This window comes from Microtus oregoni, unplaced genomic scaffold, assembly GCF_018167655.1.
Source record: "Microtus oregoni isolate MIOR12 unplaced genomic scaffold, Mior012 000013F_ref0000133, whole genome shotgun sequence".
Lineage (NCBI taxonomy): Eukaryota > Metazoa > Chordata > Mammalia > Rodentia > Cricetidae > Microtus > Microtus oregoni.
Window position 1 is genome coordinate 2,854,854 of NW_024543072.1, and position 16,524 is coordinate 2,871,377.

The 16,524-nt window shown below is 40.4% G+C and overlaps 2 protein-coding genes across 6 annotated transcripts in view; both read right to left on the reverse strand.

Moving 5' to 3' along the window:
• The window catches only part of Sfmbt1 (Scm like with four mbt domains 1), a 100,451-nt gene that overhangs the window by 71,362 nt on the left and 12,565 nt on the right, over positions 1-16,524 (reverse strand). For 3 of the 5 annotated variants that reach the window (XM_041662529.1, XM_041662528.1, XM_041662530.1), the window contains exon 2: positions 936-1,097. The exons of the other annotated variants lie outside the window; for them this stretch is intronic. The gene's annotated coding sequence lies outside the window, so the exon portion shown is untranslated. The remainder of the gene's footprint in view (positions 1-935; positions 1,098-16,524) is intronic. 5 annotated transcript variants of the gene reach the window in all.
• Positions 10,887-11,387, reverse strand: LOC121455031 (peptidyl-prolyl cis-trans isomerase A-like). Its single transcript, XM_041662533.1, has one exon. The coding sequence runs from the start codon at positions 11,379-11,381 to the stop codon at positions 10,887-10,889; it is 495 nt and encodes a 164-aa protein (XP_041518467.1). The 5' UTR covers positions 11,382-11,387.

Below are 16,524 nucleotides of genomic sequence, written 5' to 3' on the forward strand. Positions count from 1 at the left end.
TAACAAAAATTACCTTAAATTTGTATCAATATACAAAAAATATCTTAAACAAAAGTAGGAACACATATTAAGTAATAAAAATAACCTTAAGTTTGTATCAATATATAAAACGTCATACCAATATAAAATATTTAAGATTAATAGGTGGTTCTTAGTTTACTGCCTTTAGTTCCTACCTTCGTCACCCTTGATGATAGAGTATAACCTGTTAGCCAGATAAACCATCCCCTCCCAGTTTGCTTTTGGTCATGTGTTTTATGACAGCAACAAAAGCAAACTAAGACAACAGTCCATCAAAATCAGTATTTGTATAGTTTTCATGCTATTAAAACATACATACACAACACAAAAAAATAAAAAAACTTTCAACAAATCTTTACTGAATATTACAATAGGCCAGACCATCCTCTAGTCTGAAGACCAGGAAAAAACACAGACAAAACTTTGTCCTATAAAAACATATAGTCTAGAGTTGGACAGTGGTGGTGTACGCCTTTAATCCCAGCACTCAGGAGGCAGAGGCAGACACAGGCTTACACATAGAAACCCTGCCTCAAAAAAGAAAGAGAGAGAGAGAGAGAGAGAGAGAGAGAGAGAGAGAGAGAGACAGGATAAAAATATAGTCTAGCAAGGGAAAAAATAGTACACAAAATAAATAAGTAATATGAAATATTGGAAAAGGGTGAAATTTAGTTGTACTAAGATCATTTCGGGGGAGGGGGGGAATCCAAGGCAGCAAGAAAGCTAATCACATTCACCTCTATATAAAGAATATTCCAGCAGAAGGCAAAACATGTGTAAAGACCCTAATGAAGGAGTCCCCTACACAGACTGGATATAGCAGATGTCATCTGTGGTGACATTAGTTAATGGGGAAACTACAAAGTCGGGAGGGAAGCAGATTCTGAATAGAGGAGCAACATGATGCAACTCACCTATTACTGGAGTCCTGCTGTATCAGCAACAGATGGTACAGGACAAGGGCAGAAGACAGGAAACAGACAAATGAGCTTGAATAACAACTGAAACCAAAGTGGTAACAATGAGGATGCTCAGCAAATTCTGATCCTTAGAAATCCAAGAGCTGGTCCCAGAATCTGGAATTCAAACAAGAGAAATTTCTATATAAGGCTAGAGATGGCTGAATAGGTAAGAATACTTGCTACCCAACCTAGCAACCTGAGTTCAATCCTGGAACTCACATGGAAAGACAAAGCCAGCTCCCAAAAGTTATCCTCTGACTTCCACGTGGATACCATGACACACACACACACACACACATATATATATATGCAAAAAACATGCACAATAAATAAATAAGGAACTGGGGAGATGGCTCAGTGGTTAAAAGCATTTACTGTTCTTGTAGAGGACCCAAGTTTGGTCCCAACACACATACCTTGAATTCTAAAGAGGCAAAGGCAGGCAGATCTCTATGTTTTTAAAGCCAGCTTGTTCTACATAGCAAGTTAGCAATTCCAGGCAAACTGGGGGAAAGGGAGGAGTCATAGCTTGCCTGTTGTTGTGAGAAAATACTAACCAAAATCAACTTGAGGAAGGAAGGAATTTAGTTCAGCTTACAACTTTCAGGTAACACCCCATTACTGAGGAAGTCAGACCAGAGCCTGGAGGTGGGAAGTGAAGTAAAGGCCATGGAAGAATGCTGTTTACTGTCTTCTTCCCTATGCCTTGCTCGCCTTGATATTTTTTTTTTATTTTACTTGCCTGCACACACATACAAATAAATAAATAGCCAAGTATGGTGGTACGAGGAGAGGCAGGTGGGTTTCTGAGTTCAAGGCCAGCCTGGACTACAAAGCGAGTTCCATGTCAGCCAGGGCTGCTACATAGAGAAACCATGTCTCGAAAAAACTAACTAAATAAAAATATATGACTTAAAAATTTTAAAGAAAGCATTAAGTTTTTAATTAAAGCAAAATTAAATTTCTAGCAAAATATTAACACTATAAACTCTACCTGAGAAATCAAATTGCCAAGATAATGTTTAATTTTAAATAAGTACCTTGAAAGTATAAACAGAAAAAGAGTATACTGTTAATAAAGGGTACGTCGTCTCTTCTAAAACTTGGTACTCTGCCAGCATTCTCCAGTAACATAGGAATTAAATTTTTTGGTCCTTTTTCTTCCATTCTACTGCAGTCAAATTCATTTTAAAAATTAATAAAAATATTTTATTATTCCAGAAAAGAAAAATGCTTTAAAATACCCAGAACATGAATTAAAACAGCAACTGAAGCCGGGTGGTGGTGGCGCAGGCCTTTAATCCCAGCACTCGGGAGGCAGAGGCAGGCGGATCTCTGAGTTCGAGACCAGCCTGGTCTACAGAGCTAGTTCCAGGACAGGCTCCAAAACCACAGAGAAACTCTGTCTCGAAAAACCAAAAAAAAACAAACAGCAACTAACTAATCTGTAAGCACTCCACACAACTCTCCTCAGCAGTCGGAGAGAACAGAGATTTTGCCGGCCCGTTTATCACACAGTGTAATCTTGCTGCACTGTTTCTGTTCACAGCCCCATGCTAACAGTTACCCACATCCCTCATGTCCCAGGAAGTCACTGTGGAACCACCCACCCACAGTTCTCAGTCTAACTGCCCCAAAATGGCTCTGAATGCTGCTACTTTCAAGGAGGGAGAACGGGTAGGGACCTCACAAAAATTAACAATTACAAACGCTCAAGGCTTAGTAAGTTATTTTAAAAGAAAATGTCAAAATACTTCCTTATTAAAACTCACTTGCTCCATCGGAACCCGAAATATTTTGCCTGGTACAGTTGTGTATACCTATAAGCCTAGTACTTTAGAAGGAGCTGGCAGGAAGAGCAGAAGTCCTAAGTCATCCCTGGATGCACAGCAAGTCTGAAGTCCAATCTTGTCTCAAAGCAATATAAAAATCTTTAAATATTTAAGCCTACTAGTAATTTCTATACTAACAATATAATATCTGAGTATCCTCAGACCAATTAACTCTGTAGGTTGTACTCTGACAATAACTGTTTCTCAAAACAACATCCTACAAAGATGGTAGCCCATACCTTGGTCAACATCTTCCAGAGTAAATGCTGTCCCCTTCTGACATCACTTCAATCATAAGTTCTTTTGTGTCACATCCTCTCCTAGGCCTGTAAACTTCTCAAGGGAAAGAACTTCCTCAACTCTGCACTCTTTAAACCTCCTAGACCAATGCTTCCCAACATAGCTCCTTAGCAAGTGTTGCATGAATTTCTGTATGAGATTAAGGTACTCAGCTCACTAAAGTCTAGTCCTAGAGAGCCCAGTGCAGCTAGCATAAAAACTGGAGGAGTCAATGAAGAAGAGGCCCCTGTAAATCCCTTAGGTAGTATCCAGAAGCAATTTAATTGGCTCTCAGTTCTCTTAAAACACTACCACGTTAAAAGAAGCCTCCAAAATATTGGGATTTTTTTCCCTCCACTTGTTGTGGAAACATCGTATTGTACAACTTGTCGGGTTGCCCTGTTGTTTATAAAGTCTTTCACAGTACAAAGAACTAGACTAACCCTAGCAGTTACTATTGGTGGTCAACCTTAACTGTCAACTTAAGTCCTCAATCAACTGAAAACAACAAGCTTTTGACCATGCCCATGAGGGCCTATCTTGGTTAGGCTAACTGGGGTGAAGAACCTACTCCCTGAGCTTAACAACTTTCCCTAGGATTGATGTGGGAGTCCCCTCTGTGTGCTGTGATTACCATTAATGAATAAAGAAACTGGAACTTTGCTGGTAAGCCACAACCTCGTGGTGACATAGATTAATAGACATGGGTTAAATTAAGATGTAAGAGTTAGCCAATAAGAAGCCAGAGGTAATGGGCCAAGTAGTGATTTAATTAATACAGTTTCTGTGTGATTATTTCGGATCTGGGCAGATGGAAGCGACCAAGCAGCTCCCCTGCAACAAATTGGTGCCCACATGGCCTACTAAATCCACATAAAACCTGAGAGGGCTTGAAAAGGAATTCTAGACAAAAAAAAAAAAAAAATTACAGAGTTTAACACAGCATCTTGCTGTTTGCTGGTGGCTTGCGGCAGTTCTTTTAAGAGAGATTTTCCTGATTCAGCTGCAGCAGGAAAAAAGCCACGGCCGTTTTAAAATGCCGGCTTTCTGGGCTATGCTGCCAGCAAGCCATCTGGGAGGCGGAGCACTTGAGTGGGGATTTGTGAGCAGACTGTTGTAGCTTGCTTAATGGCAACATGGACTGGCTGTGTGCCTAGAGATGGGGCACTGTGCATGTCTCTCAGAGGCGGTGAGCAGCTCCACCATGCCAGACTGTGTAGGGCAAGCAAACAGTACCTTATTTGACCTAGTGATGTTGCAGCTCAGATTCTTAAGCATTTAAGAAGTGCTTCTGAGCCGGGCGGTGGTGGCGCACGCCTTTAATCCCAGCACTCGGGAGGCAGAGGCAGGCGGATCTCTGTGAGTTCGAGACCAGCCTGGTCTATAGAGCTAGTGCCAGGACAGGCTCCAAAGCCACATAGAAACCCTGTCTCGAAAAACCAAAAAAAAAAAAAGAAGAACAAGAAGTGCTTCTGGTCAGAAAATAATTACAGATATGCAATAAAGACAATTCCAGATTTAAAAAAAAAACTAAAAATGGGTCAAACTATTGGATAAATATACGTAGGCTTGGGAGGGAGAAGAAAAAGAGTATAGAGAGTTGGAAAAGAAGTAAATCGTTTAAAAAAAAGTCTTTAAAGAGAGAGTACAGACAGTCATAGATTAAAAGAAATAAACAAAGAATAAGGCACATAAAAATGGAAAGTTGACAGAGAATCTAGATTATGTATGTTATTGTGTTATCTTTGAATTTTTTTACTATGAATGAGTTAAGTAAAGAGAGACATTTCATTGTATGGACTGCTAAGTTAAACCAACATAAAGGTATCTTGATTTCAAAATTTGAGTCTAAGGATATGTTGTTTTGAAAAAAAGGTTCTTCTTTTGTTTTCACAGAAGATAAGAACCTGTGGATTGTTTCCAGACTACTTGTTTTTGGACCAAGGCCCCCTGAAAGGTCGCCATAAACACCCCAAAAATAATCACAAAGAAAATTACTTTGCCCAATAAACAGCAGGAAGTAGTTTGGAGAAAAACTACACCCATATTCCCAAATACTGTTTATAAATGTTTGTTTACATATAAAGGGGGATATGCTATATAGATTTGCATTGATATGGATCTTGGTTTAATGATACAAATTTAAGGTCAATTTTGTTATATGTATATGTATTTCTGATCTTGATTAAGGTATTATGTTTGTGTAGGTCATTTAAAAGTGTAATGTATAATTAAGAAATATAAGTTAATGGATAATCATCTATAATGGTCAAGCTTGTAGTCATGTTAGTTGGATTTTCTGAATGTATGGAGATATATTTCAGTTAGATAGGTATTCTTCAAATCTTTCCGAGACCTTCAGAATATGGCATTTAAATATTTTAAGAAATTAGGACTTTTCATGACAGTGAGACATATCTGCCCCTGGCAGCACCGATCGACTTCAAGAGGATGATGGGCATTGAAAAGACTCCTTATGGAGTTGGTTAGAAACTTTGGGCAAGAAACTGCTCTTCCCTGGACTGCTTCATGGTATGCTGCAAAATCTGGACATGCAGAACCCAAAGAGAAATGACTGCTAAATTTGCCTAAAAGTGAAATGATCCTTCGAGGTTCCTGCTTCATGAAAGAGTCTGCTAAACATTCTTCAGGATACAGAAGAAAGTGGGGGAACTGTCTTTGAAATTTCCTGTTTCATGGAAAATTCTGCTGGATACTATGGGCCTGTAGGCTAAAGATGGATGCCCCAATGGTATAGAAGAACTTTGGGTGCCTGTCCAGGCAGTAAGATGTCTCTGTCAATTTTAGAATTTTGGAAGTTGCTTACAATGCACTTCCTGTTAACTTAAGTAATATTATATCCTTCTGGAGTCTTTGATGGGAGTTGAAGAATTTATAGTTATAGTTTTCCTTAGGATAAAAGATAAAGTAGACATAAATATTGTAATTGTAATTCTTGCCTGATACCTGTTTTATTATATGTAATTTTACTATGTTAAAGTTAAAACCTTCTTTTATTATTTAAACAGAAAAGGTGAGGTGATGTGGGAGTCCCCTCTGTGTGCTGTGATTACCATTAATGAATAAAGAAACTGCCTTGGCCTGTTGATAGGGCAGAACTTAGGTAGGCGGAGAAAACTGGACTCAATGCTGGGACAAAGAAGGGTGGAGTCAGAGAGATGAGATGCTATGGAGCTGCTGCCAGAGTCAGACATGCCAGAACTTTGCTGGTAGGCCACAACCTCGTGGTGACATACAGATTAATAGACATGGGTTAAATTAAGATGTAAGAGCTACCCGATAAGAAGCTAGAGCTAATGATCTAAGCAGTGATTTAATTAATACAGTTTCTGTGTGATTATTTTGGTTCTGGGCGGACAGGAATGACCAGCAGCTTCCCTGAAACATAGGGTTGTGAACTGTGTAAATGGAGGGAGCTGTTTACCAACAGTGGGTGAATAGGACCAGTTCTCCCAACCTCCCACGGCCATGACCTTCCTACCAAGACAGACCATACCTATAAACCATGAATCAAAACCACTTTCCCCCATAGGCTATTTTTATCAGAGTATTTGGTGACAACAGGAAAAGTAACTAGTATACTGCTCAGATCCACATTTATTTTGCTCAGAATGCTTTTAGAATTTCCGTAAACTCAAGTTTTGAGTATAGTTGAGACTTTCTTTGTCTCAAGTACAACTTTCTAACACACTTTTGTCTACCTTCAAATAAACTTGCTAGAACACAAAATAAATGTCAGAAAGGCAGCCATGGAAAAACGAGAGCACTTAGAATGAGAAGGACTCTCACAGGGAAGAAAAGCACCACTGTTCCCAGAATTACCTGTCCAGAACAGCTATGGGCTAGTAATGTACCACCATGGGGAAAAACAGAAATACACTAGCAGGGATTGCTAACTGCTGCTGTAGCTTGGGTCTTTAAAAAATATTTTTATTACTTTTAATTATGTGTAGGTGTGTATGTCTGCATGTGGGCATGTGAATGGGAATACAGGCACCCTCAGAGGTGAGAGGAGCTGGATCCCCTGGAGCTGGAATTACAGACACATGAGAATCACCTAATATAGGTGTTGGGACACAAACTTGGGTCCCCTGAAAGAGCAGCAACACTCTTAATTACTGAGCCGTCTCTCCAGGACCTGAAGTCCATCTCCACAAAGGCCCATGGAGCAGAAGATTTGGTCCCTGGCCTTTGGCACTTCTGGGAAGTAGCAAAACATTTAAGAGATTGAGCCTAATGGAAGGAGATTAGGTCATAGGGGTGGGCTCTCAAAAGTGACTGTGGCACCCAAGTCACTTTCTGTCTCTGCTTCCAAGCTACCACAAAATAAACCATGTGTTCTAGCATAGCTTCCTACCTTTTAGGAACTGCCTTGTCATAGGCCTGTCCCCAACTCACAAAGCCAAGTGATCATAGACCAAAACTACAAGCCAAAATAAAGTTGTTCTCTTTATAAGTTAGTTATGTCAGGTATTTCTTAGTGATATTTTTAGAAAAGGCTATTGTGAACAAGATTGTTTAATTTTCTCAGCAAATTTATTGTTAGTGAATAGAAAAGCCACTGATTTTGTATCCTGCTGCTTTGGTAAAAGTGTTGATAATCGCCAAGAGTCTTACTGTGGAGATTTTAGGCCTTCTAAGTATAGAATCATATCATCTGCAAACAGGGATAAGTCTTGCTTTCTTAATTTATCTTGTTTTTTTTTTCTTTCCCCTGGTTTTTGGCCAAGATTTCAAGCACTATACTGAATAACAATGGTGAGTGTTGGCCCCTTCTTGTCTTAGACTAGGAACACTTTCGGTTTCTCCTCATTCATGTTGACTGTGGGTAACTGACTATAGTCACTAGAAGCAGAGGGAACACTGCCAAACTCTTTTTAAGAGGCTACAGTTACCCTGATACTCAAACCACACAAAAATGCAAAGAGAAAGAGAATTACAGACCAATCTCATTCATGAACATTGATGCAAAAATACTCAATAAAATACTGGCAAACCGAATCATCATCTACCATGATCAAGCCGGCTTCATCCCAGGGATGCAGGGATGGTTCAACATACGAAAATTCATCAATATAATCTACCATATAAACAAACTGAAAGAAAAAAAACACCTGATCATTTCATCAGATACTGAAAAAGCCTTTGACAAAAACCAACATCCCTTCATGATGAAGATCTTGGCAAGATCAGTCTTGGTGAGATCAGGGATACATAAAACATTCCTAAACATAATAAAGGCAATATATAGCAAACCAACAACCAACATCAAACTAAATAGAGAGAAACTCCAAGTGATTCCACTAAAATCAGGAACAAGACAAGGCTGTCCACTCTCTATACCTATTCAATGAAGTATTCAAAGTCGTAACTAGAGCAATAAGACAACAAAGGAGATCAAGGAAGTACAAATTGGAAGAAGTCAAACTCTCATTATTTGTTGGTGATATGCTAGTATACATAAGTGACTACAAAAATACCACCAGGGAACTCTGATAGCTGATAAACACCTTTAATAATGTGGCAGGATACAAGATTTAAAAAAAAAAAAGTAGCCCTCCTTTACACAGATGATAAATGGGCTGAGAAAGAAATCAGAGAAACACAATAGCCACAAACAGCATAAAATATCTTAGGGTAACTCTAACCAAATAAGGGAAAGAATTTTAAATCTTTGAATAACAAAACTGAAGAAGACACCAGAAAGGGGAAAGATCTCCCATGTTCATGGATAGGTAGGATTAACACAGTAAAAATGACAATCTTAGCAAACGCAATCCACAACTCAATGCAACACTCATCAAAATCCCAGCACAATTCTTCACGAAGAACAATACTAAATTTCATATGGAGAATCAAAAAACCCAGTGAAGGCGTAAGTCACAAACAATGCCACATCAGTTTGGAATTATGATTAATAGGGTGGTATTTATTTAAAGGGGAAAAAACTTACAGATCACTGTCCCAGGCAACAGCCCTCTACGCAACCAGGAAGGGAGTCTAGTTGCCTGCGGAGCAGGAAGTGAAGAGAGAGAGGAGAGGGAAGTGGCCGCTTTTTTAAAGGGAGAGAGACCACGCCCCAATGGGCTGGTATCTCAGCAGCTATAGGTTGGAGGAGTGGGAGGACCTCCTGCAACAACCCAGGATAGCCAAAACAATCCTGTGTAATAAAAGAATTCTGGAGGCATCACAATCCCTGACTTCAAACTCTACTACAGAGCTACAACACTGATAACAGCCTGGTATTGGCATTAAAACAGACAGGAGGACCAATGGAACCGAATAGAAGACCCGGATATCAATCCACACATCTTTGAACACCTGATCTTTGATAAAGAAGCAAAAAATATCAAATGGAAAAAAGAAAGCATATTTAACAAGTGGTGCTGGCATAATTGGATATCAACATGTAGAAGAATGAAAATAGACCCATATCTATCGCCATGCACAAAACTCAAGTCCAAATAGATCAAAAATCTCAAAATAAAGCCAGCCACACTAAACCTTATAGAAGAGAAAGTGGGAAGTACACTTGAACGCATTGGCACAAGGAACCACTTCCTAAATAGAACCCAAGCAGCACAGACACTGAGAGAAACAATGAATAAATGGGACCTCCTGAAACTGAAAAGCTTCTGTAAAGCAAAGGACATGGTCAACAAGACAAAAATGCTGCCTACAGAATAGGAAAAGATCTTCACTAACCCCACATCTGACAGGGGTCCGATCTTCAAAATATACAAAGAACTCAAGAAACTATACATCAAACTACCAAATAATCTAATTTAAAAATGGGGTACTGGCCAAGTGGTAGTGATGCATACCTTTAATCCCAGCACTTGGGAGGCAGAGGCAGGTGAATCTCTGTGAGTTCAAGGCCAACCTGTCTACAGAGTGAGTTCCAGGACACTCAGGACTGCCCCACAGAGAAATCCTGTCTCAAAAAACCAAAGGGAAAAAAAAAAGAGGGGTACAGATCTAAACAGAGAATTCTCAATAAAAGAATCTCAAATGGCTGAAAGCACTAAAGAAAATGTTCAACCTCCTTAGACATCAGGGAAATGCAAATCAAAACAACTCTGATACCATCTTACACTGATCAGAATGGCTAAGAACAAAAGCACTGATAACAGCTTATGATGTAGAATAAGGGGAGCACTCCTCCATTGCTGGTGAGAGTGCAATTGTATATCCACTGCAGTAATAGGAGCGGCGGGGCTGCGTCCCCAGCACCCCGGCTGCCTGGCTAGCTCATGCCCGAAATAACAACACACAAACTGTATTCATTTAATCACTGCTTGGCCCATTTCTATCTAGCCTCTTCTAGGCTAATTCTCACATATTAATTTAGCCCATTTCTAATCATCTGTGTAGCGCCCCTAGGTGCGCTTACAGGGAAGATTCTAGCCTATGTCCATCCTGGGTGGGAGCGTCATTGCATGCCTCTGCCTGGGAGCTGGGAACATGGCGTCTCTCTGCTCCCGAGAGGAGAGCTGTGGAGTCTGAGCTCACTTCCTCTTCCTCCCAGCGTTCTGTTCTGTTTACTCCTCCCACCTATCTTCTTTTTTTTTCAGTTCTTAGTTTTTATTCATAATCATAAACTTAACTCTGCAATCCAGCTAGACTTGAAGGGGAATAAGGAAAATATGGAACCCAAAGAACTTCAGTGAGAGCAGAGATTACAGGGTACTGCGAGCAGATGGGGCTGGGGTGCTTTCCTGAGCTACAGAAGGAATGGTCTGGTGGGTAAGAAGCCCCCAAGTCAAAAGAATTAGAGTTGTCCACAGTCGGAAATGGTGATCTTCTTGCTGGTCTTGCCATTCCTGGACCCAAAACGCTCCATGGCTTCCACAATGTTCATGCCTTCTCTCACCTTCCCAAAGACCACATATTTGCCATCCAGCCACTCAGTCTTGGTGGTGCAGATAAAAAACTGGGAACCGTTTGAGTTTGGTCCAGCATTTGCCATGGACAAGATGCCAGGACCTGTATGCTTCAGGATGAAGTTCTCATCCTCAAATTTTTCTCCGTAGATGGATCTGCCGCCAGTGCCATTATGGCGTGTGAAGTCACCACCCTGGCACATGAATCCTGGAATAATCCTGTGAAAGGAAGAACCCTTATATCCAAATCCTTTCTCTCCAGTACTCAGAGCACGAAAGTTTTCTGCTGTCTTTGGAACTTTGTCTGCAAACAGCTCGAAGGAGACGCGGCCCAAGGGCTCGCCATCGGCTGCGATGTCGAAGAACATGGTGGGGTTGACCATGGCTGCAGCAAGCGGTGAGAGGGGACAGCGGCGTCTGCAAAGCCCCCACCTATCTTCTAACCAATGAGGGTCAAGCAGTTTCTTTTTATTTAACCAATGACCTTCCTCCATCAATCTACTTTGGAAATCAGTATGGCAATTTCTCAGGAAATGTGGAATCAACCTACCTCAAGACCCAGCAATACCACTCTTGGGCATATACCCAAAGGATGCTCAGTTATACCACAAGGACATGTTCTCAACTATATTCATAGCAGCATTATTTGTAATAATCAGAACCTGGAAACAACCTAGATGCCCCTCAACCGAAGAATGGATAAAGAAAATGTGGTATATTTACACAATGGATACTACTCAGCGGGGAGAAGAAAAAAAAAACATCCTGAGTGAGGGAACCCAGACCCAGAAAGGTAAGCACAGTATCTACTCACTCCTAAGTGGATCTCAGGCACAAAGCAAAGGATAACCAGTCTATAGTCCACAACCTCAGAGAAGTTAGAATCCTCTTCCAGAAACAGATGGAAACAGATCCGGAGATCCATAACTAACCACTGGGCCAAGCTCCAAGTCAAAGAGAGGAAGGAGCCATAGAATGAACAAAGGGATCAAGACCACAGTGGAGAAATGCACAGAATCCGCCGACCTGAACTACTGGGAGATCACTAACTCCTGACTGACAACTGGAGAACCTGTATAGCATTGAACTAGGCCCTCTCAATACAGGAGACAATGGTGTGGCTTGGGCAGTAGATGGGGACACTGGCAGTGGGACCAGGATCTAACTCTAATGCATGAACTGACTTTGTGGAGACCATTCTCTATGGAGAGACACCTTGCTCAGCCTAGGGACGGGGTAGGGGTGGGAGGGCCTCAGTTCTGCCTCAACAAGATGAGACAGACGAAGCTGACTTCCCAGAGGAGGCCTTAACCTCTCTGAGGAGCGGACTAAGGTAGGGTAGGTTAAAGGAGGGAGCAGGAGAACTGGGATTGGTATGTAAAAAATTAATTAATTAAAAGAAGAAAACTGAATTTATTAAAAGATGGAAGAGCCTCTCATGTTCCTAGATCAGGAGAATTGCTAAAACAGTCACACCACCAAAAGCCATCTACAGAGTCAATGTAATCAACATCCACAGTCCAATGGCATTCACTCTTCACAAAACTTGAAAGAAAAATCTTAAAATCATATGGAAGCCTCAAAGTCTCAGAAAAACCAAAGTGATCCTGAACAAAAACAGCAACGCTAGAAGCATCACACTTCAAAATATCCTCCAGAGCCATTATAGCAAAAATAACATGGTACTGACACAAACACAGACACACAGAGAAACGGAATAAAACAGATGACCCAGAAATAAACCCACACAACTATGGTCACCTGATTTAAGAGAGGTGCCAAAAACATGTGGGGGGGTGGAGCCTCTGAGGAAAGAGGATTTGCACATAAAGGAGATCTAAACTAGATCCCGCTCAGCAAATCAGCCCAAAGTGGATCAGAACTCTTAATGCAGCACCTGCAGCTCTACACTGCTGGAGAAAAAGGTTGGAAAAGACTTCAAAATGCAAACATAGGCAAGGACCTTCTAACTAGGGCTCCATTGGCCCTGGACACAACAGCAAAATTAATGGGACTGTATCAAATTTGAAAGCTTCTGCACACAAAACAAAACTGATAACCCTCAGAATGTGAGAAAATCTTTTCTAACTATTCATTCTATGGGGAATTAAAGATCTATTGTAATTATGTGTGTACATGTTTATGTACACAAACGCAAATGTCCCCAAGGCCAGAGGTATCCAATCTCCCGAGAACAGAGTTGCAGGTGTAAGCTGTCAACATGGATGCTGGGAACTAAAGTGGGGTCCTCTGGAAGAGAAGTTTGTGCTCTTTAACGACTCAGAATATATAAAGAATTCAAAATTAAACCAAAAAATAATCTAATCAATAAATGGGCAAATGAATTGAACACTTCAAAATAAGAGGTACAAATAACCCATAAACATGGGGGAAATGTTAAAGCTTCTTTGTCATCAAGGAAACACATATCAGAACTACACTGAAGCTGGATGTGGTGCTGGGACACACTTGTCATTCAGCACTTAGGAGATGAAAGCACCAGGAAGGCCAGCCTTGCTATACACTCCAAGGTCAACTTGGGCTACATAAAACAGTCTCAACAAAAAGAAGGAAGGGAAAGAGAAGCAGGGAGAGAGAAAAAAAAAAGAAAAAAAAGTCCACTGAGATCCTATCTCGTCGCAGAATGACTATCACCAAGCTATCAACAAATGTTAGCAAGGGTCCCCCACTAATCCCTGCACCCACTTATACATTCCCCCAGGCATGATATGACCCCTTACAGTCTTGAACTATAATCACCTACACAAGACTTCATTAGGTCCATTACAGTCCTCAAGTAGATGGGGTACTCACAAGGCAGGTACTTAAGACATCACCCCTCCCTGAGGTTACAGAAGCAGTTAATACAACAGTTGCTGGGGAAGAAACACTTTTCAAGGTTGGAAAGATATTTTAGTAGTTAAGAGCACTGGCTACTCTTCCAAAGGACTCAGGTTCAATTCCCTGCACCCACATGGCAGTTCACAACTGTCTGTAACACCTTCACACCAATGCACATAAAATAAAGCTTAGCAAAACATAAATAAAATAAATTTTCTCCTGGCTTTTTAGAAAAAAGAAACACTTTTCTTCTCTGGTATAGCCACTCTGAAAGTTGCTCATGTTCATGCACACAATCCATCACCTATGTTCCAGTAAGCAATCACAATGGTTTAACTGGTCCACAAACCTAGATATGGGTAGAATCACTTCTTTGGTCTGTCACTGGTACTCTATCTGGAGTGAACAGATGTTTGTATAATTCTGTCAAATTAATGTGACAACACTGTTGATGGGAATGTAAATTAGTGCAGCCAATATGAAATTAGTTTGGATGTTTTTCAAAAACCTAAAACCAAAAAAACCATCTGATCTAGCAATACCATTCCACCACTTCTAGGTCTATACCCAAGAGAATCAAAGTCAGTATGCTACAGAGATCACAGCCCAATTCACAATAGTCAAATTATGAAATCAAATTAGATGTTCATCAACATACCTATGAAGAAAATGTGATATGTGTACATATATATGTATACACACAATGGATTATTATACAACCATGAAGAAAGAAATCCAACTAGAGACATGGCTCAGTTTGTAGACTACTTGTCTAACATACATGAAGCCCTAGTTCCATCCTGTAGTAGGAAGGAGTGGTGGGCTGCGTTCCTGCCACCCCGGCTCCTGGCCGCCTGGCTAGCTTATGCCCCGAAATAATTACACGGAAACTGTATTCTTTTAAACACTGCTTGGCCCATTAGCTCTAGCCTCTTACTGGCTAATTCTCACATCTTGATTAACCCATCTCTAATAATGTGTGTAGCACCATGAGGTGGTGGCTTACCAGAAGATCTTAACCTGCATTCATCTTGGAGAAGAAAGCTATGGCGTCTGCCTGACTCGGATTTCTTTCTCCCAGAATTCTGTTCTGTCTACTCCACCCACCAAAGGCCAAACAGTTTCTTTATTAATTAACCAATGAAAGCAACAGATAGATAGATGACACTCCCACATCACCATCCCAAGCGTGGAGCATGGTATAAGCTGGACATGGCCTATAATGGAGATAGGGGAGTGCGAGTTCCAGGTAGTAAACAGCGATGACTCAGAAGGTAAAGCACTTGCAGGAGAGTCTGACCATCTGAGCTGGGTTCTTAGAATCCATGTAAAGTGAAGGGAGAGAAGGGATTCCACAAAGCTCTGTTCTGACTTCCACACACGTGTGTCTTCACCCTCCCCACATATGCACATTACATATATGCACAATTTTAAAAAAAACAAATAAAAACAAAAAAACACCTTTAATAGCTATTGTTTTCCATGGTTGGCATTTTCTTTGGGCTGCCAAGCAGTTCCCAAATAAACACATGGAGACTTATTATTATGAATTCCAAGCCTTACCTTAGGCTTCTCCCACTAGCTCTTTTAACGTATTTTAACTTGTTTCTATTCTTCTACGTTTTGCCTCAGGGTTTTTTGTTTTTTTTTTACCTTTCTTTCATTCTGTATGTCCTACTTTCCTGTTTCTTCCATGTCTGGCTGGCCCCTGCATTTCCATCATCTCCTTTTCTTTCTTCCTTTCTTCCAAGCCTAAATTCCTCCTCCTACTTATTCTCCCTGCCCATAAGTCCCGGCTACACCTACTCCCTTGCTATTGGCCATTCAGCTTTTTTTTTTTTTTTTTTGGTTTTTATTAGACAAATCAGGTGCCTTGGACAGGCAAGGTAAAATAGCAACACATCTTTACATAATTAAACAAATGTAACACATCTTTACACGTTAAACAAATATTCCACCCATGGGGGAAGAAAAGACTTTAACAAAATTCTAGAACACAAAAGAGTCTAAAATATTCAAAATGCCTTCTACCTTTGACTAAAGTATTAAAATTATTTCCAACTCTTTTAAATGCCTCATTATGTAGCCTGGCAGCTGGGAACTTACTATGTGTCAAGTTGGCCTTGAACTATGAGAAATCCTCTTACCTCTGTCTCTGATACAGCCTGATCTACAAGAGCTAGTTCCAAGATAGGTCCCAAAGCTACAGAGAAACCTTGTCTTGAAAAACAAAAAAAGGAAAAATTCCAATTTATAAAGCTCTACTCACCACAGTATGATGCACAGCTGCAGCACCACTTGAAGACAACAGAATAAGACAATATTTATCACTACAAATACTTAATACTTTAGTTTTATTACATGTTGAATAAACCTGCAATAACAGTAAATAAACAAAATGAAGCTAACTTGGGTTTATCTTGTTGGTAGCAATGTGCCTTTAATGAGGGAAAAAAAGGACCTAGTATGGTGGTGTAAACTGACAATGTCAGTGCTCAGGAGGCTGAGGTAGGAGGATGACAAATTCAAGCCCAGCCTCACACACACTAGTACCCTGACCAAAAACAGGGTAGCGCTAAATGAAGAAACCTTGGCTACCTTTGAAGCATTTGATGCAACGTTAAGATTTATTTATTTTTATTTATGTATCTGTGTATGTGTGCCTATATGAATTCGCATGTACCA